At 42.1% G+C, this 25,164-nt stretch overlaps 2 protein-coding genes across 6 annotated transcripts in view; both read left to right on the top strand.

Moving 5' to 3' along the window:
* Positions 1-11,431, top strand: part of LOC122931852 (multidrug and toxin extrusion protein 2-like) — a 129,083-nt gene extending 117,652 nt beyond the window's left edge. For 4 of the 5 annotated variants that reach the window (XM_044285903.1, XM_044285906.1, XM_044285904.1 and 1 more), the window contains exons 15-17: positions 2,154-2,248; positions 8,251-8,341; positions 10,204-11,431. In XM_044285903.1, coding sequence (XP_044141838.1) covers positions 2,154-2,248; positions 8,251-8,341; positions 10,204-10,448 — 431 coding nt within the window. In that variant the 3' untranslated portion in view covers positions 10,449-11,431. Of the gene's footprint in view, positions 1-2,153; positions 2,249-8,250; positions 8,419-10,203 lie in introns of all 5 variants that reach the window. The other variant, XM_044285907.1, reaches the window with a different exon arrangement.
* Positions 11,432-18,711: 7,280 nt separating this feature from the next.
* LOC122931854 (multidrug and toxin extrusion protein 1-like) overlaps positions 18,712-25,164 on the top strand; it is a 74,571-nt gene continuing 68,118 nt past the window's right edge. The window contains exon 1 of the mRNA XM_044285908.1: positions 18,712-19,006. Within this exon, the coding sequence (XP_044141843.1) occupies positions 18,845-19,006 (162 nt within the window). The 5' untranslated portion in view covers positions 18,712-18,844. The remainder of the gene's footprint in view (positions 19,007-25,164) is intronic.

Below are 25,164 nucleotides of genomic sequence, written 5' to 3' on the forward strand. Positions count from 1 at the left end.
CCACTGGCCATGCGCATTAGATCAGACCCACATTATCATGGCATTCAAATAGGTGAACAAGAAGATAGAGTTGGGCTATATGCCGATGATATGGTACTTTTCATGTCACAAGCGAAGTCCACACTCCCCAGGGTAATTTCCACAATTGAATTATTCAGCCAATTCTCGGGACTACGGATAAATTGGTCAAAATCGACTCTCTGTCCTTTATACCAATTGGAAGATACCTTTGACTCAGGAGAACTGCCCATTGTGCACAGCTATAAATATCTGGGTGTACATATCACCAACAATGCCATGTCCTTCCATATACTAAATATTCAACCTTTGCTGACGTATTGTAAGGAGAAGTTTAGGATATGGCAGAACTTGCCTTTGTCTGCACCAGGGAGAATCAATTTGATAAAATTGATTATCCTGCCAAAGTGCTTATATATTTTACAGCATGCACCATATGCAGTTCCAAAAAAGTTCTTTCAAAATCTCACCTCGTTGATGTCACCCTTTATTTGGGGCGCTAATAGGCCCAAGCTATCGATAGTTAACTTGTCTCGTTTTAAGAAGGAAGGGGGCATGTCTTTACCTGATGTATACTTATATTATTTAGCTGGACAATTGAGGAATATTAAATCTTGGTTGTCACCGGGAGATGAACTGTACAGACAAGAGAGACAACTAGCTGAATACCTGGGTATCTCCAACTTGTGGCCGGTATTGGAGCAACCTGGTATATTCTCACGTAAGCTACTACCAATTCATAGGGTGGCCATTCAGGTTTGGAAAGCTAGCAAGGGCCTACATAATATAGAAACGGATCTGCAGGAGACCCCGATTTGGGATAACCCCATGTTCCCTGATTTATTGGCAATGCAAGAAAAGGTATTTTGGAAGGAACATGGGGTTGTCACATTGGGCAATCTCTACAGCAATAATGTTTTCAATGATTATGAGTCCATGAGTCGTAGGCACGAGCTACCTAGACAGGCTTTCTATAGATTTCTGCAGTTGAGGCACGCCTTGCAAACTCATTATAGGGATACCCCAATCTCACTGTCCAATTTCCCAATGATTGGAGTTATTCGTTCACAGGGACCGCGGGGTTTCATTTCAACATTGTATACCCACTTGTTAGATGTTAAGCTGAAGGGCACCCCAATACAAGCACTCAGTAAATGGAAGGATAGAATTCCAGATTTAACTAGCGAAGAGGAGGCAGACATTCTAGAATCCCCCACATTAGTGTCACCTGCCGTGAATAATAAGTTTATTCAAGTATGCATAATACACCAGAGCTACTTGACCCCGCTGAGGCTAAACAGAATGGGCAGACTTGCACACTCTGAGTGTCATAGGTGCGCGGCTATAGATGCTGACTTTTGGCACCTTATATGGGAATGCTCTTACGTGCAAACGTTCTGGGAAAGGGTAGTTCAACTACTCAAGGATTTATTGGGATATGTAGTACCACTGCACCCGAAGATCTGTCTCTTTGGGATAATGGATGAGAATATGTACTCACATCATATTAGGATATTCCTCAGGGAGGTATTGTTCGTGGCGCGGAAGGCGAACGCCATGAGGTGGATGGGTGATAGACCGCCCACCTTGACACAATGGAAACCGCTTGTCAACGCCATTATACCATATGAAAATATTGTATTCAAGAATAGAGGGTGTGTATCTAAATTTCAAAAGGTATGGGGGACTTGGTGCACTTCCCCGAGTACTGCTTACTCCGCACATAGATTGTCTGAGGCCTTAAGGACAGAACAAGGCGAACAGCAGTGATTTTGTGGTGTAGAGGGGAACAGAATGTACTGGAATAAATCAATTGGGATAAATATGCAATGGTCATATGTTTCTATTTGCTCTGGGGTGGAAGAACCTTCGGCTAAGTGTAAAGAGGCAAAGTAGCGATACAGCACAGAAGTTTATTGTCAACTGTTATTTTATTATTTCGTCTATTTTATTTAGTATTATAATGCACAAGTCATATGTACACCTTTACAAGATAACAATATTGTACAATTAATGCTGGATTTTGTACTGAGACTGTCATTATTGTTTGCTTTGTGTATTCAATAAAACGAATATAAAAAAAAATTGCTTATTTGTTTAAGCAAACATGCTTCAATTATGTTTTCTTTTTGAAGGCCTCTGGTCTGGAATGATGTTTCCGGTCTTTTTACAAGCCTCATTTTTCATGATCTATGTTTTGCGCATGAACTGGGACAAAGCATGTAAAGAGGTATGATGCCCTAGGCCATTGCAATTTTAACTTGTGATTAAAATGGGAATAGATTTATATAGTATGCCGTTAAATAAAAAGTTTAATGTAAACATAATTATTCATAATTGTTGATGGAATTTTCATTGCTCGAACCATGATAATATTTACTTAAAGGGTTTCTCTGGGAATTAAGAAAATGAAAATACTTTAATATTACTTCCTTATAAATATATTACCAAATACATTTCATTAGTTATAATGGCTTGTTTTGTCAGGGGAGCAGTCATTAGGAAAAATAAAATGGCCACCATTTCAGACTACAGGTCCGAATAAAACATTTCCTATTTACACAGGAGGACAAGTTAGAGCTGGGCCATCTTCCTCTCTTACTTGTCAGGGATTATGATCCTAAATACCGTTTAATATGATCTTCAGATTAATTTCTGTAGGAATGGAGTTAGAAACATTAAGTACAGAGAGGATAGTGGGGGTGTAGATGATAAGCAGCAGCACTTGTATGCAGTCTTCATTACCACAGTCTGTCCTTTCTGTTCTCTCTGTACTTCATGGCTCCTCATCAACTCCATTCCTACAGAGATTCAGCTGAAGATCTTCTCATCTGTATTCGGGATCATAATCCTTTGCAAGCAGATCAGAGAGGAGGATGAGGCAGCGCTTTACCTCAGTGTTATGAAGTAACTTGTGCTGCTGTGTGATTAGGACAGGTTTTGTGTGTGCTAATAGGACGGCGGCCATTTTATTTCTCCTAATGACTGCTCCCTAGACAAAATGAACCATTATAGATAATGAAATGTATTTGAGAATATATTTATAATAAAGTAATATTTAAGTATTTTCATTTTCATAATTCCTGGAGAACCCCTTTAATATTATAATATTTAAGGGCATGTTGCACTATTTGTTACCATGCAAATATGATAAAGTGCTAGTCATGTTACCATATTTTAGTTGTATTGTAGTATGCTTTTTAATACATTTGAACTCCTTTTAGAGAAATATTTCCTCTTTCAGACATCTGATCTGGTCTGTCTTGTGTATTGTAGTTTTCAGGGAATAAAAGATTTAAAGAAGTTGTTACAAAAAATATTCTATATTTTTCAAACCAGCACCTGGATCTGAATACCTTTGTAATTACATGTAAATAAAAAATGTAGTATAGCCACTGAGTTATTCCCTCAAATCTATCTGTATAGACCTGCCTGCTGTTTTGACCTGTTTATAAATTCTCTGTTCACCTCACTGAGGTTGACATACATGTTCAGTTCAGTTCCATCCTTCAACCACCACCAGCTGCAGCAGAAAGTACGTACCCCCTGAGAAATTGCTTAAGCTGCCAGCTTGAAATAAATGTAGCCGTGCAATTGCAGCAATGAGTGGGCAGATCTCTGAATCCGTGTGAGGTACAGGTCTGGAAGTTTGGGATAACCCCTTTTAAGACTAATTTCAAATTTACCACACCCCTGGAATCATCCTAGTGAAAAAGCTCTTCAGCCTTTTACGTTGGGGAAAAGTACAAGCATACACAGGGCTTGACTCGCCACCTTTTAAAAGTAAAATATAGTAAGAAATTAGAATATGTCCTACCAATGTCTCTCTTGTGCTATCCTTTAATCCCCAATCTTCTTGTATGATCTTTGATGTTGACATCTCATCCACTTACAGTATCCAATGAACATGTGCTGCAGAGGGCACAGGCATGCTCAGTGTATACTGTGAGACCATAGTCCACATTAAGGAATGTAATGTGCAGGCGCCGGAAGGGCCAGAGAGCGCTCCTGCAGAACACAACTCTGACGTCTAGGGAGAGGGGCGGGATGGTACAGAGGATAGGGGGAAGCAATGGAATCGTCTTGAATCGCTCACACCTGCCCAGCTGGACACTTTGTGCCTAATACACATGTAGATTAAAGTTTGAGGATGAGGTCAAAGTGTGGAGATATAAAAGTATATTGGCAATGGTGTTTACGTGTACTACTATTAATTCCTGGTAGATTAACATGTGAAATGTAGGTGACAGATTCCCTTTAAAGGGGTTGTCTCACTTCAGCAAATGGGATTTATCATGGAGACAAAGTTAATACAAGGCACTTACTAAGGGTCCATTCACACATCCGTATGCATTTTGCGGACCGCAAATCGTCGGCACTCTCATAGAAAATGTTCTATTTTTTTTGCGGATGCGGACAGCGCATTCTCGCCCTGTTGAAAATGAATGGGTCCGCACCTGTTCCACAAAATTGCGGAACGGATGCGGACGTGTGAATTGACTCTAATGTATTGTGATTGTCCATATTGCCTCCTTTGCTGGCTAGATTAATTTTTCCATCATATTATAAGTTTCTCATTTCTAGGGGTTATGACTAGGGATGAGCGTATCAACTTCAGATGAAACATCCGAAGTCGATTTGCATAAAAGTCTGGCACTTTTTTTTTTTTTTACCATCCAACAGATATGATAAATTAAACTTTTTTTGTATGTTTAAGTTAAAGTGTGCGCTTTCTGTAGCTCATCAGCAGGTTTGGTAGCACACAGAAACTCAACAGAATAGGGCTGCAGCTAACGATTATTTGAATAATCGATTAGTTGCCGATTAATTTCTACGATTAATCGATTAATCTGGAAAAACGACAAAATTACAAAACAAAGCGGTTTATATGATTTTACTTGAAAAATTATGTTCAAAGGCCATATTAAAACAAATTGTGGATGGCACTGTTATGGGGGGATCTGTGGACGACACTATTATGGGGAGATCTGTGGATGGCGCTGTTATGGGGAGGGGGATCTGTGGGTGGCGCTGTTATGGAGAGGGGGATATGTGCACTGTTATGGGGAAGGGATATGTGCACTGTTATGGGCATAACAGTGCACAGATCCCTTTCCCCATAGCAGTGCCATAGACAGATTTCCCCCTCCCCATAGCAGTGCCATAGACAGATTTCCCCCTCCCCATAGAAGCCCCGGCCCTGCTGCTCACAGCAGACTAATCACTCACTGTATCTTTATTTTACCTTACAATCGTGACGCTCCAGTAACAACTAACAGGCTGAGCAACGAATCCAGTTATCGATTATTATCGATTACATCGATTAATCGTTGCAGCCCTACAACAGAACATCATATAGAGGCATAACTGTGTAAAAGGCTTCTCACGTACATGACCAATAGTAGTCCTGTGGACAGATTCTCTCACCTGAGCTGTGGCTCTCTGCAGCTCCTCCAGAGTGACCAAAAGCCTTTTGGCTGCCTCTCTAATTAGTGCTCTCCTTACCTGGGCTGTCGGTTTGGGTGGATGGCCATAGTTGGTATGCTTACAGTTGGGCCATACTCCTTCCATTTTCCGATGATTGATTGATTGGTTGAATCAATGTTCCATGAGATGTTCAGAGCTTGGGATATTTTTTTATAACCTAAGCCTGCTTTATACTTCTTCACATCTTTATCCCTGACCTGTCTGGTGTGTTCCTTGGTTTTCATAATGCAGTTTGATCACCAATGTTCTCTTAACAAACCTCTGAAGCCTTTTTTCAAAACAGCTGTAATTACGCCTCATTCACAAAGTCAGTGTTTGGTCAGTGATTTCCATCAGTAATTGTGAGCCAAAACCAGGTGCGGCTCTAAACACAGAACAGGTGCTGATCTTTCCCTTACCCTGCTTTCACACCTGAGCGTTTCTCAAACGCGCGTTTTTATGCGCGTTTTTTGTAATAGTAAACGAGCGTTTGACGCGCGTTTGTGTGATTGACTGCAGTGTCCTATGGCCACAAACGCGCGTCAAAACGCCCCAAAGAAGCTCAAGAACTTGATTATGCGTCGGGCGTTTTACAGCGCGATCGTACGCGCTGTAAAACGCCCAGGTGAGAACCATTCCCATAGGGAAGCATTGGTTTTCATGTGTTGAGCGTTTTACAGCGCGTTTGAACGCGCTGTAAAACGCTCAGATGTGAACTTAGGGTTATACCTTATGTCTGTGGAGGCTCCAATCCTGATTTTGCTTCACAATCGCTGAAGGAAATCACTGACCAAAACACTGATGTGTGAATGAGGCATTATACTTAGAATAAATTACACACAGGTGGACTCTATTTACTAATTAGTGACTTATGAAGGCAATTGGTCTCACTGGATTTGATTTAGGGGTATCAGAGTACAGGGGGTGAATACAAATGCATGCCACACCTTTCAGATTTTATTTAGTATTTATTTAGTATTTTGAAAACCATGTATCATTTTCTTTTCACTTTACACATTTTGTTTGGTATTTTTGTTGGTCTGTCACATAAAATCCCAATAAAATACACTGAAGGGGTATGAATACTTTTTCAAGGAACTAGATGGATATATACACACACACAAAGTTACATATATATTTGGACACTGACACAAATTTTTTTGTATTACCTGCTTACTAAAACGTATTCAAGTCATAGTTATATAATCCACATAGACATAAAGTCCAGACTTTTAGCTTTCATTTGAGGGTATACACAATAAAATTGGATGAAGGGTTTAGTAGTTTCAGCTCCTTTACCTGTGACATCCTGTTTTTAAAGGGACCAAAAGTAATTGGATAATTGACTCAAAGGCTGTTTCATGGGCAGGTGTGGGCAATTCCTTCATTATTTCATTCTCAATTAAGCACCTAAAAGGCCTGGAGTTGATTTGAGCTGTGGTGCTTGCATTTTAAAGATTTTGCTGAGAAGTAAACATGCGGTCAAAGGAGCTCTCCATGCAGGTGAAACAAGCCATCCTTCATCTGCGAAAACAGAAAAAAAAAATCTGAGAAACTGCTACACTATTAGGAGTGGAAAAATCTACAGTTTGGTACATACTGAGAAAGAAAGAAAGCACTGGTGACCTCAACAATGCAAAAAGACCTAGACGCCCACGGAAAACAACAATGGTGGATGATTGCATAATATTTACCATGGTGAAGAGAGACACCTTCACAACAGCCAACCAAGTGAACAACACTCTCCAGGATATAGGCGTATCAATATCCAAATCTACCATAGAGAAGACTGCATGAAAGTAAATACAGAGGGTTCACTGCACGAAACAAGCCACTCATCAGCCTCAAGAATAAGAAGGCTAGATTGGACTTAAAAAACCAGCACACTTCTGGAAGAACATTCTTTGGACAGATGAAACCAAGATCAACCTCTACCAGAATGATGGAAAGAAAAAAAGTATGGCGAATGCATGGTACAGCTCATGATTCAAAGCATACCACATCATTTGTAAATCACGGCGCAGGCAGTGTGATGGCTTGGGCATGCATGGCTGCCAGTGGCACTGGGTCCCTAGTGTTTATTGATGATGTGACACAGGACAAAAGCAGACAGATGAATTCTGGGGTTTTCAGAAACATACTGTGTCCTCAAATCCAGCCAAACTGATTGGTCAGATGGACAATGACCCAAAACATAAAGCCAAAGCAACCGAGGAGTTTATTAAAGCAAAGAAGTGAAATATTCTTGAATGGCCAAGTCAGTCACCTGATCTGAACCCAGTAGAGCATGTATTTCACTTGTTAAAGACTAAACTTCAGACAGAAAGGCCCACAAACAAACAGCAACTGAAAAGAGCTGCAGTAAAGGCCTGGCAGAGAGTATTAGAAATTAACATTTTAAGTACAATTATTTATTTTGTCCAATTACTTTTGAGCCCTGGAAATGAAGGGATTGCGTTTAAAAAATGCTTTAGTTCCTCACATTTTTATGCAATCATTTTGTTCAACCCACTGAATTAAAGCTGAAAGTCTGAACTTCAACTGCATCTGAATTGTTTTGTTCAAAATCCATTATGGTAATGTACAGAACAAAAATTTGAGAAATGTTGCCTCTGTCCAAATATATATGGACATAACTGTGTGTGTGTGGTGTGTGTGTGTGTGTGTGTGTGTGTATATATATATATATATATATATATATATATATATATATATATATATATATATATATATATATATAATATATATGATTTATTTATTTCTTAGGCACAAGTTCGAGCAGGAGTAAAGAAAGAAGATGAAGGGCCCAGCATTTCACAGAAGGAAACTAGCTCAGGATTTGGCATGTCTACATCCGGCAAGTATCTGGCTTATATATACAGTGTACCATGATGCAGTGTACCATGATAGCACAAGAGCTCTGCTCACTATACAGTAAGTCTGAATAAAGCTTCACATGTCAATCAAAAAGTAATAAGTAACAAATAATAGGAGATTAAATATGGAAAGAAGAGTTGTTCTTGACGCTGGGTTCACACCTGAGCGTTCTGAAAGGAGCGCTCTGTATGCGCGATTGTACGGGCGTTTGCAATCGCGCATACAGAGACAAGCGAACGCCCATTGTCGCGCGTTCCCGAAAGTCTTTGTACGGGAACGCGCGACAAGACGCCCCAAAGAAGCTCATGTACTTCTTGGGGCGTCGGGCGTTTTACAGCGCGATCGTACGCGCTGTAAAACGCCCAGGTGAGAACCATTCCCATAGGGAATCATTGGTTTCTACTTGTTGAGCGTTTTACAGCGTGTAGGAACGCGCTGTAAAACGCTCAGGTGTGAACCCAGCCAGAGCGTTTTCACAGACATGAAGGCTATCTCTGCAGGAATAGTCTATGACTAGGCCATGAATATTATTTTAGTTTTGCCTCAGGTAGTATTACCTGGGTCTTCTGTTGTATGAAAGGCCCTTATTCTCTTTGTGGAGATCCTGTGAGAGTCTGTAGAGAAATCGAAAAAAGTATGCAAAATAGTTCTCCTACCTACTGATAACTTGGTAACTTAAGCTTCAGACATTGACTTGACACTAGAGACAGTTTTATGCATTTTGGAAAACAGCTATTTTGGATTACCATTGAAAATACTGAAAACCTTTTTGTGTCTAACACAGCTCCTTCCACTTCAGCTGTGTTTATGTACGGCATAGGGATGGCACAGACTCTGCAGCTAAGCCCACATCAGCTGCAGTTAGTGACAGCTGAAACTATACTGCACAGTTAGGATTGGAGAGAAATCTGATTCTGGCTGATTAAAGCGCTACTGCATCTTGAAATGCTTAATTTTGTATCATTTTTGGCTACAAACTTCTCAATGAACTCCAATTAGTAAATGACCTATAAATATGGCTTTATTTAAACTACCATAAATTACCGTTATGTAACCAAACACATAAAATTATCAAATTCTCTCTAGTACATAATGTTTTTTTTTTACTAGTAATTCAAGGAAGATTAACACAAACAGGATGAGTTGGTTATCTTTTAAGCCATTAAATGACGTGGTCAAGAGGAGGCACTTCTGTTACCCAAATGCAATGAAGCCCATCTGGATTGCCATCTTTGTACACCTATTAGGCTCTGCCATAGATGGGGTCTAACAGGTTTCCAGTGATTATTATGCTGCCAAGCATAATACAGAAGTATTGCAGTGTATTGCATGAACGATCATGTGATCACGTGTCCTAACTGTAAAATTATCACGAATAATGGAAACAATAAAGAAATGATGAAAAAGTTATATGTACTGCAAAATATGAAAATGTTAACCCGTCCCTCAAAAAAACAAGCTCTCGTGGATTAAACCCCAAGATGTCTTTTGTGGGTAATTTCGTCCCAAGAAAGGGATACCTGCCGATGCTGCAAGTGCCCAGGAGATGGTCTCTTCGTGTTTTAACAAGTGCAGATCCGCGCATCCCCCCCTCCTTCCATCTGCACTGTGTGACAGCTCTATATGATATCCGAAGGTCATTGTTTTGCAACTTTTCAAAGAATTCTGGAGTTCAGGGCATGATAAATCCCCCCCATAGTGTATTATGCAACTTAAAAAAAAAAATCTTTACTATGTTATTTATGTTAAGCTATTTCTGACATATTGTTACAGAGTCTTCTGTAAGATGAGTTGGTTGCATCTGATTAACATTTTTAATGTATGTATTTTCTATCTGTTTAGATGATGAATATTCTGCTGTGGATCAAAGTATAACTGCAGGCGCCGCCATCTTGCCAGATGTCTTTTTTAGTGAAAGTCACTCAGATTATCTGGTTCTTGAAGATGATCCATCCGAGGCTTCCGATATAGTTGGCGAGGTCCTTTCCACAAGACAGCTGATTCTCAGACGGGGTCTAGTAGTCTGTTTAGCTGTAGTGGTGCTGCTGACTGGGATCATAATTAAAGTTTTTACTGGTAACGGATAGAATGGTCATAAAGCCATAAACTGAGTTAAGCCAATGTCTAGAATCCACCCTGTCCACACTGCAGTCCATGTTCAGGTGACGGGCCACTCTGGAGTACAAAGGACAGTTGTTAACAAATTAATTTCTATTTTAATTCCAGTCTTTAGAATAAAATTTCTCCATTACATTACATGTCTTCTGACACAACTTCACTGAGACAATAGTAAAAAGGATCTGCCGTACACAGAGCTACTGATATGGATACATTTTAAATAACTTACCCATATCACTGCACACTGTGCAGCTGAGTCTTCCTACTGTTATGGATTGAAGAATTGTTCCGCAGAGCACCAGTAACCTACAGTGTACGGTACACTTTCTCCATTAATTAGATCAGAGACAAGTTATATGTCATTGGTTTAATCAAATAAACTGAGACACTGCCCCCCGCACACACACACACACACTGACGGATTGCTAGAACAATAGGGCTGCATGTGCTTCTTACCATTTATATCAATAGAAGATCCAGTGATCCAGTCCTGTTGCCATGTCAGTGAGAGTCTTGACAACTGTATTCCCAATGACATGTCAGGTGATGTGAAATGTACTTCACTATAAGTACATTTATCAAAATATTTTACACTCTAGAAGTTTTTCTATTAAAGGGGTTTTCCCATCTTAGACAATGGGGGCATATCGCTAGGATATGCCCCCATTGTCTGATAGGTGCGGGTCCCACCTCTGGTATCCGCACCTACAAGGAGAACGGAGCGGAGAAAGTTGAGGAGGGCGCATGCGCAGCCGCCCTTCATTAATTTCTATGGAGCCGCCGAAAATAGCCGAGCGCTGGCCTGGCTATTTCCGGCGGTCCCATAGAACTTAATGGGAGCGGTGGCTGCGCATGCGCAGTGCGCTCCCTTTCGCTTCAATGGGAGAGGTGGGGAGCTGCGCCTGGTAGTGGACGGACCCCGGGGTCCTCGAGCCACAACTCTCCCCGGCTCCGTTCTCCTTGTAGGTGCAGGTCTCCCCTCTGGGACCCGCACTTATCAGACAATGGGGGCATATCCTAGCGATATACCCCCATTGTCTAAGATGGTATAACCCATTTAAGTACCAAAAATTGAACATTTACATTATTGTTTTTGATTGGTGTGTTTGTATACAAGGTTCTGCCCACATTTGCACTATTCTCTTTTTGTCCAGGGTTTCAGTAATTTGGTGGCAAAAATAGCACAGTCTGAAACGCATTATTAGTCAATGAGATCTGTTAGGAGCTGTTGATGACTGTTTGAAAACAGATTATTCATTTTTTTATAGGCAATTTTTAACATGTTGTGGACCAGTGATGAGTACTGTACGGTTGACATGAGCGACAGGCAGTTGTTGCATATTTCTGTTGCTGTACCTGTGTGATTAGGAGTAGTACTACGGCTACTATAGCACAAAGACTAGAACATTTCTTCATTGCATTCTGCATTACCCTCAACATCAAAAGTGGAAGAAACCTCAACCAAATGCCTCCAACAGACGCTTATGAGGCGGGTGCTAGTTCCCACTAACTTTAGTAATGACGTTGATGACAGTAACTAAGACTGTTTGAGGTACTGTACCTTTAGATGTATCTGCACAATATGCAGCTTCAGGGATAAAAAAAATGGGCACTTGTGAATTCCCATAAAGCTACCTTGTGTTTTTTCTATAAATGTGTATGTTGTAATTAAATATAAATAGTATATTAAACATTTATATTATACCCAAGGTTAAAATTTGTACTATTTTACAGTACATCTGTCTTTTCTGCTACATTTTTTACTTAAAATGTCCTAGAGAGTGATACCAAATAAATTTGAATGTTTGCCTGGAAAACGTGTTTTTTTTTTTTTTTTTTTTTTTTTTGTGTTCCATATTTAACCTAGTAGCAAAAATGTCTGCCACTGAAAACTAGATCTGAACGGTGGTGTTTTTATGGAGAGCACACAGATTTCTGCACACACATGTGGCAATTTTTTTTTAGACCATTGTGTTCCTGTACCATTCTTCTGAATGAGGTTTGCAGAAATCCATGTGTTTGCTCACGAAAACAGTGCCATTGAGATAAATGGAACTGAAATGCAGTTGCAGAAATTATAAAGATATTATTGCTCTTTTTTTATTCACTTCTAGTTTTGGCTTTAAAAGCTGCAAAAAAAAAAAAAAAAACCTGAACATTCCTGCACACACAACAGCCTAAGGCTACTTTCACACTAGCGTTTTTGCTGAATCCAACAGCCTAAGGCTACTTTCACACTAGCGTTTTTGCTGGATCCAGCAAGATTCAGCAAAAGCGCTACCGTTAGGCCCCTTTCACACGGGCGAGTTTTCCGTGCGGGTGCGATGCGTGAGGTGAACATATTGCACCCGCACTGAATCCTGACCCGTTAATTTCTATGGGGCTGTGCACATGAGCGGTGATTTTCACACATCACTTGTGCGTTGAGTGAAAATCGGAGCATGCTCTATATTGTCCGATTTTCACGCGACGCAGGCCCCATAGAAGTGAATGGGAAGCGTGAAAATCGCATAGCATCCGCAAGCAAGTACGGATGTGGTGCGATTTTCACGCACGGTTGCTAGGAGACGATCGGGATGGAGACCCGATCATTATTATTTTCCCTTATAACATGGTTATAAGGGAAAATAATAGCATTCTGAATACAGAATGCATAGTAAAACAGCGCTAGAGGGGTTAAAAAATTTTTAACTCACCTTAGTCCACTTGATCGCGAAGCCGGCATCTCTTTGTGTCTCCTCTGCGCTGAACAGGACCTGGGGTGAGCATTAAATAGAGGTTAAGGACCTTTGATGACGTCACTCCGGTCATCACATGGTCTTTTACCATGGTGAATCACCATGGTAAAAGATCATGTGACGTACCATGTGATGACCGGAGTGACGTCATCAAAGGTCCTTAACCTCTATATAATGCTCACCCCAGGTCCTGTTCAGCGCAGAGGAGACACAAGGAGATGCCGGCTTCGCGATCAAGTGGACTAAGGTGAGTTAAATATTTTTTTTTTTTTTTTTTATAACCCCTCTAGCGCTGTTTTACTATGCATTCTGTATTCAGAATGCTATTATTTTCCCTTATAACCATGTTATAAGGGAAAATATTACAATCTTCAGAACATCAATCCCAAGAAGTTCGGGTTTGGGTACCAAACATGCGCGATTTTTCTCACGCGAGTGCAACGCATGACAATGTTTTGCACTCGCGCAGAAAAATCGCGCATTTTCCCGCAATGCACACGCCTCTTATCCGGGCCAAAAATATGACACCCATGTGAAAGAGGCCTTACTGATAATACAACCATCTGCATCCGTTATGAACGGATCCGGTTGTATTATCTGGCTTATATGCCATTGAAAGTCAATGGGGGTCAGATCAGTTTTCTATTGTGTCAGAGAAAACAGATCCGTCCCCGTTGACTTGTATTGTGGGTCATGACGGATTAGTTTTGCTCCGCATCCCAGGACGGAAAGCAAATTGCAGCATGTTGCGGTTTGCTCTCCGGTATGAGAATGGAATGCATTTTGGAGCATTCCATTCTGTTCAGTTATGTTTTGTCCCCATTGACAATGAATGAGGACAAAATGGAAGCGTTTTTTTCCGGTATTGAGATCCGTCATAGGCTACTTTCACACTAGCGTTAATATCCTAAGAAATGCACTTAATTTATGACAAATTGCATAGATTTCAGTTATTTACTTCAGTAAATTGGTGTAAATGTTATCTGCCAAGACCAATGACCCTGTTTGAGCAACACCTGCACCAGTTTTCATGAGCAGAGTTCCTACTTTTACCCTACCCATTGGAAAGCAATTGGCAGGCTCCTGTGTATATACTTGCATACATCAACATGTTGATCACCGTCCTGAAGGGAGGCCGGGTAAAAGGTCTGCTTATTAATACAACCAAATTCATATGAGTCTGGTGTGTTCTTTCAGTGCTGTTAGCAACCAAATAGCACAATGTTTGGGCCATTTTGGTGTGTTGTACTACAGGTCAGTAGCTGAAATATGGTTCACATAATACATATTAAGCTGACAAATCTGCTTTAAGCACAATCAAGGGAAAAGCATGAAAATGTTGAAAATTAGATTCAAAAGATCATGGTTACAGAACTGCATAGTTTAGTAAAACCTTGAGGTTTCCAAATGTCATAATTCATGAAGACAACACCTCAATGACCAGAAGCTTTAGTGACAAGTTACATAAAAGTAGCCTTTCCTATCAAGCTTTTAGCCCCCAGAGCAAAGTAACCTTTGATGTATGTATGTGTGCGTTTGTTTTTTTTATCTATCTATCTATATACACGTACACAGTGCCCAAATAATATTTCCAGGATGTCCTCCATTACTTCACTACAGAAAGATGTACTATTGACCTCTAAAGGGACAGAAAAACAGAGGTTAAAAGGCCCCTTCCACTACCACCCACTAGTTTTTTTCCTGTCCCCATAGAGGACAGGTACTGTAGAGGTTTTACGTTCCCTGAGGCTGAGGCTTGATCAGGGTGGACCTTTCCTCTATGCTGCCCCCTTCAGCCCAGCTAACACCTATTGGGACAGAGGTCCCTTAGCCTGGCAGCAGGACCTGCATGAATAGTTGACTACTTGCCAGCCAATGGTCCCATTGCTGCCAGCTAGCAGGTGTTTTCTGGAATGCTACACTGCTGGCCAGCCTCCCCCCACAATATGGCTTGCTCTGGTGTTGGAGGACAGTCGCACAGGGTATGGCACTCATTCTTGGAGTGTGTCCAACGGTTTCCCTCCCATGTCACCACTTTGTATGGATCTGTGAGTGACCAGCACACCAGAGGCAGCACACTGGTGGACGTGACATCATAGGATTAGAAGGGGCCTTTGTCTCAGCGTCTGCTCATACCATAATTTCAGTGCTTCTGCTGGTATGTAATGCTGTGCTTGGAAAGCTCCCGGGAGCCTGCATCACTCACCAGAGCTCCAGTGAGTGCAGAGGTTGCCCTGAATCTGCTGACTGGCATTGGTGCCAGGACTCGGACCCCCTAGTTCATAATTTCTCTTTTCCAGGATAACCCCTTTAAGAGCGATCTTCAAGACTCTAAGAAGTGCTCAAAACTTGTTGAAAGGGTTTTATCTAAGAATTCTACAGCATCACGGATGGTTTCTTTCCTTCGCCATCAGGGAGATATAAAGTATCACTATCTTTAGACTTTACCAGGAAAAATCTTCACTTGGGAAGAAATGTGGGTGACTTTTATTTCAGCGATTTTCACCTAAGGGGCTCGGAAAATCTGACCGCAGACTATCTAAGTTGAAGACGGCTTCAACCATGAGAGTGGTCATTACACAACGATGTCTTCATTCTTCTGGTAGAGAAATGAGGCCTTCCCCAGACAGACTTGTTCGCGTTCTGGAAAAACAAGAAAGTTGCTGCTTTTCTCTCAACAAAAGGGACAATCCCTTAGCTGTGGAAGCTTTGTCCCAACCTTGCGACATGAATCTAGTCTATAATTGAAACAGTCTCAGATCTCTGTGGTTACTTATCGGCGCTGCAGATCCACCTAGCGACGTGGGTAAAGTTCGCTTCACAGTCAAAAGTTCCAAAAGATGATCGCTCTGCCTATGAGTGTAGGATTCCAATCCCAGGTTCTTATCCCAAATGCGCAGTTGTTTCACCTTGTAGCCAAACAAATTAATTCTAGAGGCTGGAACTTCTCTCTAGGGTGCAGGTGTACGTGAGCGCACCAGCCTCTGGAATCCGATTGTTTGGCTACAAGGTGAAACAACTGCGCATTTGGGATAAGAACCTGGGATTGGAATCCTACACTAGAATTTACAATAGAATCTAGTCTATGCTTTTCCTCAAGTCATCAGGGAAGAATCAGCAAAGATTATCCTAGTCCTCCTGTCCTGATACATTAGGAGTTGGTTCACACCCCTGAGACTTCTGGCACTAGAAGATTAAATTCTTCCGATCAGGAGGGGCCTGTTATCTCAGGGTCTCCTTCACCTGGGTGTTCAAAGCCTAAAGGGTATATTAGATGGGCAGATTTTCTGCCCGATAACCGCTATTCCTATACCTATGAATGCTCATTAGGGTCTATTCACACGTCCGTAGTGTATTGCGGATTCGCAATACACCGGGTCGGCACCCCTATAGAAATGCCTATTCTTGTCCGCTATTGCGGACAAGAATAGGACATGTTCTATTTTTTTCGGGAGCCGCGGACCGGAAATGCGGCCGCATCCTTTCCGTCCCTATTGAGAATGAATGGGTCGGCACCCATTCCGCAGACGTGTGAATGGATTCTTAGCGATCATCTGGCAGTCTAATGCTGCCTCTATTGCAGACACTCGTTCATCAGCCAATTCAGATCTTTCAGCATGCTGTGTAATCACAATTTGCCGCCAGCAGACCGCTGTCCTGCATGGAGACAAGCGATGGCACAGCGATCTCTCCTCCTCATTCTGCAGAGAACATCACTGCATGTAATTGCAGCGGGGTCCTCTGCTAGCTATCTGGCGACTGCCGGGAGGAAACTCTTCCCTCTCGACGATCGCTTGCAGCATTTGGGGGGTCTAATACACCCTTAAGTTTTGCTTGATCCTGAAATTGAATCCCTAAAGAAACACGCATCAACAAATAGAGCCATTTCCACTCTTCAACAAAGCCGTAAACGGGCGACATCTGCTATCTACCTCAAGATATGGAAGAAAAAAAAATATCTGCTCTTGGTTAGGTGTTGAGTCCCCATATTTATTTAAGTACAAATTCCGCCCTTAGTATCTACTTACATTTTTCCTTGGCTGAGCACGGTGGGTTAAGAGATTTGTCACGGATATTTCCAGGATTATACTCATCCATGAGGAAGGCAGCTCCTACTTAGGATTTGAATATAGTCTTCAAAAGTCTATGCTGTTCTCCCTTTGAATCTTTTGGCCTCTATAATGATCCCCCCACTAATGCCCGGACCCCTAAGATAGGTTATACACCGGGCCGGCACCCCTATAGAAATGCCTAGTCTTATCCGCTATTGCGGACAAGAATGGGACATGTTCTAGTTTTTCCAGGAGCCGCGGACTGGAAATGCGGATGCAGACTGCACAATGTGTGCTGTCCGCATCCTTTCCGTCCCCATTGAGAATGAATGGGTCCGCACCCATTCCGCAGAATTGCGGAACTGATGCAGACCCATTCTACGGACGCATGAATGGACCCTAAGATTTGTTATTTTACTACTGCATGTGTTTATAATTAGGAATTAAGTAGTGCTAGTTATTCATGTGGAGGAGCACACTGAGCATGCCTAAAGAAGGGGAACACCCCCGAAACGTCGTGGTAGCTTTATCTGCCTCTGTGATTTGGTATGTGTTGATTCAATTTTTTGAATAATGATGAAATAAAGATGTTAATGTAATACAGGAGGCTCTTTTGCTGCTTGGATTGTTATTGACTCGCTCATATCCTTCCCTCTCTGACCATAGTGAGTGATCTGACAAAGTTAAGAAAGGCTGTATGCCGTTCTAAAGGTCCAAACAAAGGAGGAAGTTAAAAAGCCAGGACAGGAAGTAATGTAAACTTTAAAAAAAATCATATCCAGAAAACCATCTACCTGTTTATGTAAAATAAAGTACATAGAATATTCACATATACCCTGTAGGTTATACAGAATATTGTAATGGTAGTGTCCCTTTAACAACACATTTGACAATAAATGCCCAATTCTTCTACCCCGTATAATGTTATTTAAAACATTACTTTTATCACAGATTATTAATTAACTCGAGAAAAAAAAAGTGTGTATCAGGCTATAATACTTTCATCCTTGGATTTATGCTGTGCATCTCTCACAGTTTATGGTCTGTGGCAGAGGTAAAATCATAAGTTTGCAGGCCAGGCTGTGCTGATGCTGTCGTGTGCTGCTTGCACTGATTCTCACAGATGGATCACGCACTATTAAAATTAATTCCTAACGGCACCATCCTTAGAGCTACCATGGCTATTAGTGGCTTTCACATTGGATGGGTGGTATTTATAACCTCTTAGTGCATCAAGGGGAGGCGCCACTCCTGCTCCAATCACAAGTTAGTTTTATTGGCATTAGAGAGAGCATTATTTCCGTTTTTTTCTTATTTGGATATTCAATGAGGACCCAGGGTATTGAAGTCCACTGGGGTAGACAAGTGGCAAAAAGCTGTGTTACATTGTTTAGCAATGGAAAATGTTCAGTTTTTCATTCCAGGTTATGTGTGTAGAGAAATGGGTCAAGTGGTAGACAAGGATATTAAACAGTTTCTTTCAATAGATAAAAGATTTTTGTTAATGAGTAAATCTAGATCTTTCAAGCAAATGTGATTTACAAGTAAGTTATTCAGTTGTACTACAGTCAGCAGATGGAGCATATCACCATGAAGGATCAAGAAAATGGAATAACTCAGAGATTTCCTCCCCTGCTACAGAAACGCTGTAGTGCTTTTCTGCAAAGACTCCGCCAGACTTTCCCAGGTAATCCCACAGTTGAAGTTAAGCAGCTATGTGGATTAGCAGGACCTTTGGTAAGTCAATGCTGATATTTTACCCCACAGTTAAGGCTTGCATATACTTATACATGTACAGCATATGAACAGTTTTTGGCGCATGTATTGAGTTACAAATAGGTCAAGCTACGCAGCTGGTTGTCATAATTTTTAAAGTTTTCCTCGTGTCCCGTATTGACGGTGTGGAATAATGTTAATTCAATATTTGACAAACGGTTTTCAAAGGGCATTGCTGAAGGTTGACTCCACACCTTAATTAGAGCCAGGAAACAGAGATTAAAAGCCCGCCCCACCCTCATCCACCATTTTTTCCTGTCCTTACTGGGGCACGGCAGAGACTTTTTTTTTCTGGCGAGCTCCTTTGCCAATGGCAGAGTTTTGCTGAAAGTACTCACCAGACAGCAGGAATCGATTGGTCTACCTTCCTCCTCTCTAGCTGTTCCTCTCTCCTTCAATGCCAGGACTAGAGATGAGCGAATTTTTAAGAAATTCGGTTCGCCAAATTATATTTTTTTTATTTGGTTCAATCCAAATATATTTGCGGTGAATTTTGTTAAAAACGGCTATTTCCTGGCTGCAGAGAGCCTTTATAGTGGTATCGAACACTGTGCCTTGCAGTAACACCCATAGGGAGTCTGCTTTGGTAGTGAAATAATACTGTGAGTCCGTATGACATGCAGATGACTGGCGTCGCTCTTAGAATCACTGCACACTTCACTTATTTGTGCAGTCACGGGGCCAAAACTGACCAAATAACTCAAGTAGGAACTCTGCCTTACAGGTCAATGTTAGCGCCAAGAAGAAGCGCACTCCTTTTACACCGTCGTCAGTTGATTCTGCATAGATATCTACAGAACCTGTTCTATTAAACGCTTATACAAGTTGAGCCCCCCGACAGAGTGGAGAGGGTGTCCGCAGTAAGTTTGTGTTGACATCACTGATTATTTTGCCCTTCCTCTGATCCGTCAGAACAATAACCCACAAAAAACAGATCCTGTTTGTAGAGCATCTGCCTTCACTCGGCAGCATTTGGTCAGTAATCCATCAGTATTGCTAATGCCCAAAAAACAGGAGTGGATCCAAAACGGAGATGACACGTGAACGGAATATTTGCTAAAGGAGGGTGTGCTTTGCGGTGTAAGAGTGGCTGAAGTGCATGCAAAGTTTCCTGGGCCTTTTTTTAGGATATCTTGCAGATGGGTGGAAGACTTCAGGAACCGCTTAACAACCAGATTGAACACGTGTGCCATGCAGGGCGCATGGCTCAGCCCTCCATGACGCAGCGCCGACACCATGTTCTTCCCGTTGTTGGTCACTATGGTTCCGATTTTGAATTGTCACGGAGAAAGCCAGGATTCGATTTCTTGCTGAAGGACACAAAGCAGTTCCTCCCCTGTGTGACTCCGTGCAGAACAGCGTGAGAGTGATGAGAAGGGGTCGCACATGGCTTGCATACACTACATGCCTCCAACATAATTCTTGGATCTCTACATGGAAATTATGCATTTGCTGTAAATCGCGAGAGGGGCATAGTTGGAGACATTGACTTCACAAGAGATACACAGCAGCGGAGTTCAGCCACCTCTATGTGCTTCACGGTGTTTACTACTCCTGGATTAAAATTAGGGCAACCAGCTTCAGCTTTCTCTGATGTGTATGCCTATGGAGTCCTTTTTGTTATGGCTTTGCACAGGGAGCAAGAATGTTACGCACAATTCTGATGGAACTCCTGATCTTAAGAGACTGGACTTGGACTCCAAAGCAGAGGCTCTCCTGTCATGTCTTGTGTGCTGTGTAGATCGAATGCAGACGGAGCAGATAAAAACACATGAATATTTTCAACTTACTGAAGCTGCTTGATTTAATTGTGAATAGATGGTAAAGGCAAAGTCTGCTGGTGTGTTGTCATCAGCGTCTTCATTATGTTTACTGCAGGACCCAGGATGACTTAATTCGGTCCATACAGCAAAAGGAGGTGTGCAATCACCCATGAATTTTCCCAACAAATGCCAGTTTCACATCAAAAATGTCACCACTACGTAATTCGGTCCATACAGCAAAAGGAAGACTACAATCACCCATCATTTTTCCTGAAAAAAGCCTGTTTCACAGAAAAAAAATTCACCACTATGTTATTCAGTTCATACAGCAAAAAGGGCTTTACCACATATAACTGCACCGCTGAACGGCAAATAGGCCCTTCTTTTTTTTTTCCACTTTTCCACTACACAAAAGGCTTTTCAACACCGCTGAACGGCAAATATATTTTTTCTTTTTCAACTAATACACACCACAAAAGATTTTAGAACAGATAACTGCACCGCTGAGCTGCAAATATATATTTTCTTTTTCCACTAATACACGCCACAAAAGGTTTTAGAACAGCTAATTGCACCACTGAGCGGCAAATATGTTTTTTCTTTTTCTGCTAATACACGCCACAAAAGACTTTACAACAGATAACCACTGCTGAGCAGCAAATATATTTTTTCTTTTGCCACTAATACACTCCACAAAAGGCTTTATAACAGATAACTGCACCTCTGAGCGGCAAATATATTTTACTTTTGCCACTAATACACATCAAAAAGGGCTGTAATTTTAGCACTTTACCACACAACAGCTAATAAGCCCTTTTTTCCCACTAATACAATCCAAAAAATGCTTTAGAACATATAACTGCACCGCGCAAGGACAAACAAGACGTAGAAATATTTCCTTGTAATAAACCCTGTCAATGCCTGTATCAATCAGCACTTGCACCCTAATAAGAACGGTCTGGAATTACAGGGCTGTATCATGGCAATTTGGATCCCCAGTCAGTGCAGCAAGGTGTAATAGAAATGTTACAATTACCCAGGCTGTAACCTCCCCTACTGAACGCTATTCAACATAAATGCTGTGGAATGATTCCTCCCTATCCTTTATGATAATATTTGCAAAGACAGGTGCACTCTGCGGTCTTACTAAACCCTCATACTGATGTTAAAATGGAGTGATTAGCCAACATATCCTACTGTGGAGGACATGTCTGAGCCCGAGCACTGTGCCAAGGTTTCTCAAATAGCTTGGGACCTAACTCTCACTTACCTGTGCCGTATGGGCAATACCAGGAGCCAGTGGGCAAATTACAGGAGCGTAAGGTCCGACTCACATCCAACTCACCAGTTACCTCCAGAATGTAGCCATACCTGCAATGGGAGGAGGGAGGAGTCTGTGAGTCCCACTCAAGACTGGCTGATATGGCCCAGGCCTCACAGGTGCACCTAAATGTAGCCTGTGGATGGAAAACAGGCACATTTAAATTGGAGTTTATACACCTTCAAGCATCTCTATATACAAACCAACAGAAAAAATGGCGTGGTGTTAAACAGGCAGGAAGTACTCAAACCCACATGCAGTTGTGCATATCTATACAGAGGAGCAAATCCTGCACTTGTGGCCCGTTGCTAATGGCGATCCCCAGCAAAAATGCATACAGTGGAGGATGCCCGCAGCGGACCACAAGTACCACAATAGACATCCTACACAAGATAGCAATTATGTGGATGTGATGACCAATATAACAATATGATAACATTTGCAAAGACAGGTGCACTCTGTGGTCTTACTAAACCCTCATACTGATGTTAAAATTGAGAGATTAGCTAACATATCTGTAACGGATCACCTGGCACCCCGACTGAGTACCTCCGTTGATGGATCTGGCAGACCCCACAATCACCGAACCGAAGAAGCATATAAATCCTCTCCTGCATATGAATGCTGTAGACAGTGGAATAGGAAACCATACGAATAGGTTTACGCTCCTAGCAGTCAAACTGGAACAGCATACCATAAATCCTCCCCCAAGAATGAGACGACACTTCACTTTGAGGGTTAAAACAGGAACTGACTGTACTTGCACGTACAGCCTCTTTTATAAACAAACCACCAACATAGTACTGCCCACAGGGTTTTGAAATACAACCAATCAATATATTACAACACATACAATGTAAGTACAGCAACCAATCGTTCACGTCCCTAGGGGGCCAGAAGGGAGACTGCGACACAGGACAGATACAACATCATGGTTTCCTCCTCTCTGCCCTGGAGACAACCGGGAAGAAATCCAATTATCTCTCAGGACAAAGGGAAATCGCCAATACACATGTGGAGACAACAGGACAGACATCACCATTTAAACACACAATGGGACAATAGAAACACACCCAGCATATTCCTCCCCTCTGTCTATCCACTCAACTATCTCCCAAGCTGACAAGTTACACTTATTATAAATTGTTACAACTTTGTGAGTTTACATTGTCCATACATATAACTTACATCAATTTAACCAGTATAACTTGGGGACAAACCTATCCAAAATTCACTTGAATAGGTTCAGGGGTTTAAAAGTTAGTATGGGCCATAATCCTGAGGCAAGAGGCTGGTAAACAGGCCTCTCCAAAACCCAGTGGCGAGGTTGGTTTCGCCACAATATCCTACTGTGGAGGCCATGTCTGAGCCTGAGCACCGCGCCAAGGTTTCTCAAATAGCTCGGGCGCACTGCGCATGCGCCCGACATCCTGTATCAAACGCGCCCGCGCCCGGCATCTGGGCGCGTTTGATACAGGATGTCGGGCGCATGCGCAGTGCGGCGAAAGTAAGACGGCGCGTAGTACGCGCGGCAGCCGGGACCGCGCTCCTGCCGCCCTTTACTGCGCATGCGGCCGTTGAGCGCGGTCCCGGATTCGGAGTTCGGCTGTCAGTCACAGAGGCAGGGGGCGGGGAGAGGGCCATGTAAGACGCCGAGGCCGCTGCCCCCGTGACTTCAAGCCTGACTTGAAGCACGGGGCAGCAGCTGAATATAACATCGATTTCTGACTGAGCATACATGCGGCAAAACGAACAAAAAGTGCATCAAGAAACGACTATACAGCACTATAAGGTACTGTAAACAGCTTAATAGGCGATTTTTGGGTGACAGGTTCCCTTTAAAGTCACCCTGATATCTCTGACCTATATAACGTAGAAATTAAAGTCTTTATTTACCTTCCTCGCGATACCTGAAGTATCTGTTCTGAATCTGCAGAACACTGTGTAAAACCCAACCCAGTAAGTCTGCTTAGGGGTATGTATTATTTTTTATTTATTTATATAGACACTATATTTCGCTGTGCTTTACAGACATTAGCATCACACTGTCCCCAATGGGGCTCGCAATCTAAGTTCCCTATTTCCCTATCAGTATGTCTTTTTGGAATGTGGGAGGAAACTAGAGTACCCTGAAGAAACCCACGCAAGCACGGGGAGAACATACAAACTCCATGCAGATGTCCTTCGTCAGATTTGAACCCAGGACCCTAGCACTGCTAATCACTGAGACACTGTGCTGCTGGAGCTTTCCATATATTTATTCCCTCTCCTCCTCCACTGTAGGGTGACAAGGATGCTTCCCAAAATATCTCAGAGGAAAGCTCATGTGCACATTTTTTTATTTTTTTTATTGAAAAGTTAATTTATTAACTTTTATGTCCTCATGCATACAAAGTACTGCGACGCAGCAAAGGCCATGAGGCAGCACTCAGTAAATAATACCATTTGTCATTCATAGCATGTTATTGTAATGTAAAGCCCAGGCTAGCCTACACTATACATCACAATGCATGCTACACTAACATTCCTATACGCTCACAAATTAACATAATCCTCCAATGCAACTGCCTGAAGCTTTTTTTATACACAAAAAGGACAGACACAAAAGTGGGGAGAGGATGCTGTAGTCCAGCAGCAGGCTGTGCATAAGCCTGCGGCAGTCCAGGACAGACATCCTCTCCCTCCTGAGAATAAGGTGATTCCTGGCAACCCATATAGTGTCCAGTGTCCTTAAAACAGTTCATAAAGTGGCAGGCTTCTTGGATGGCCACAACAGTATAAATCCCAGGAAATAGTCCATACAGCACCGAGGTGTATTGTAGGCTGTTCCTGGGCACAGACTCTTTACAGTTCATGTTCCAGGGCATCCAACAGGCCCTGTGCAAAGGGGCACTAAAAAAACTGGTGCAAAGATGTTTCTTCCGTGAAAGGGCACCTGGGGCAGTAGTGGGTTTTGCACAGGTTGCAGATGTGCATAAATGACTAGATAGCCAAGCCTCCCAGGATGCCCATCCATGACAAGGCCTTTTGGTTAA

The sequence above is a fragment of the Bufo gargarizans genome, chromosome 3 (assembly GCF_014858855.1).
Source record: "Bufo gargarizans isolate SCDJY-AF-19 chromosome 3, ASM1485885v1, whole genome shotgun sequence".
Classification (NCBI taxonomy): Eukaryota; Metazoa; Chordata; class Amphibia; order Anura; family Bufonidae; genus Bufo; species Bufo gargarizans.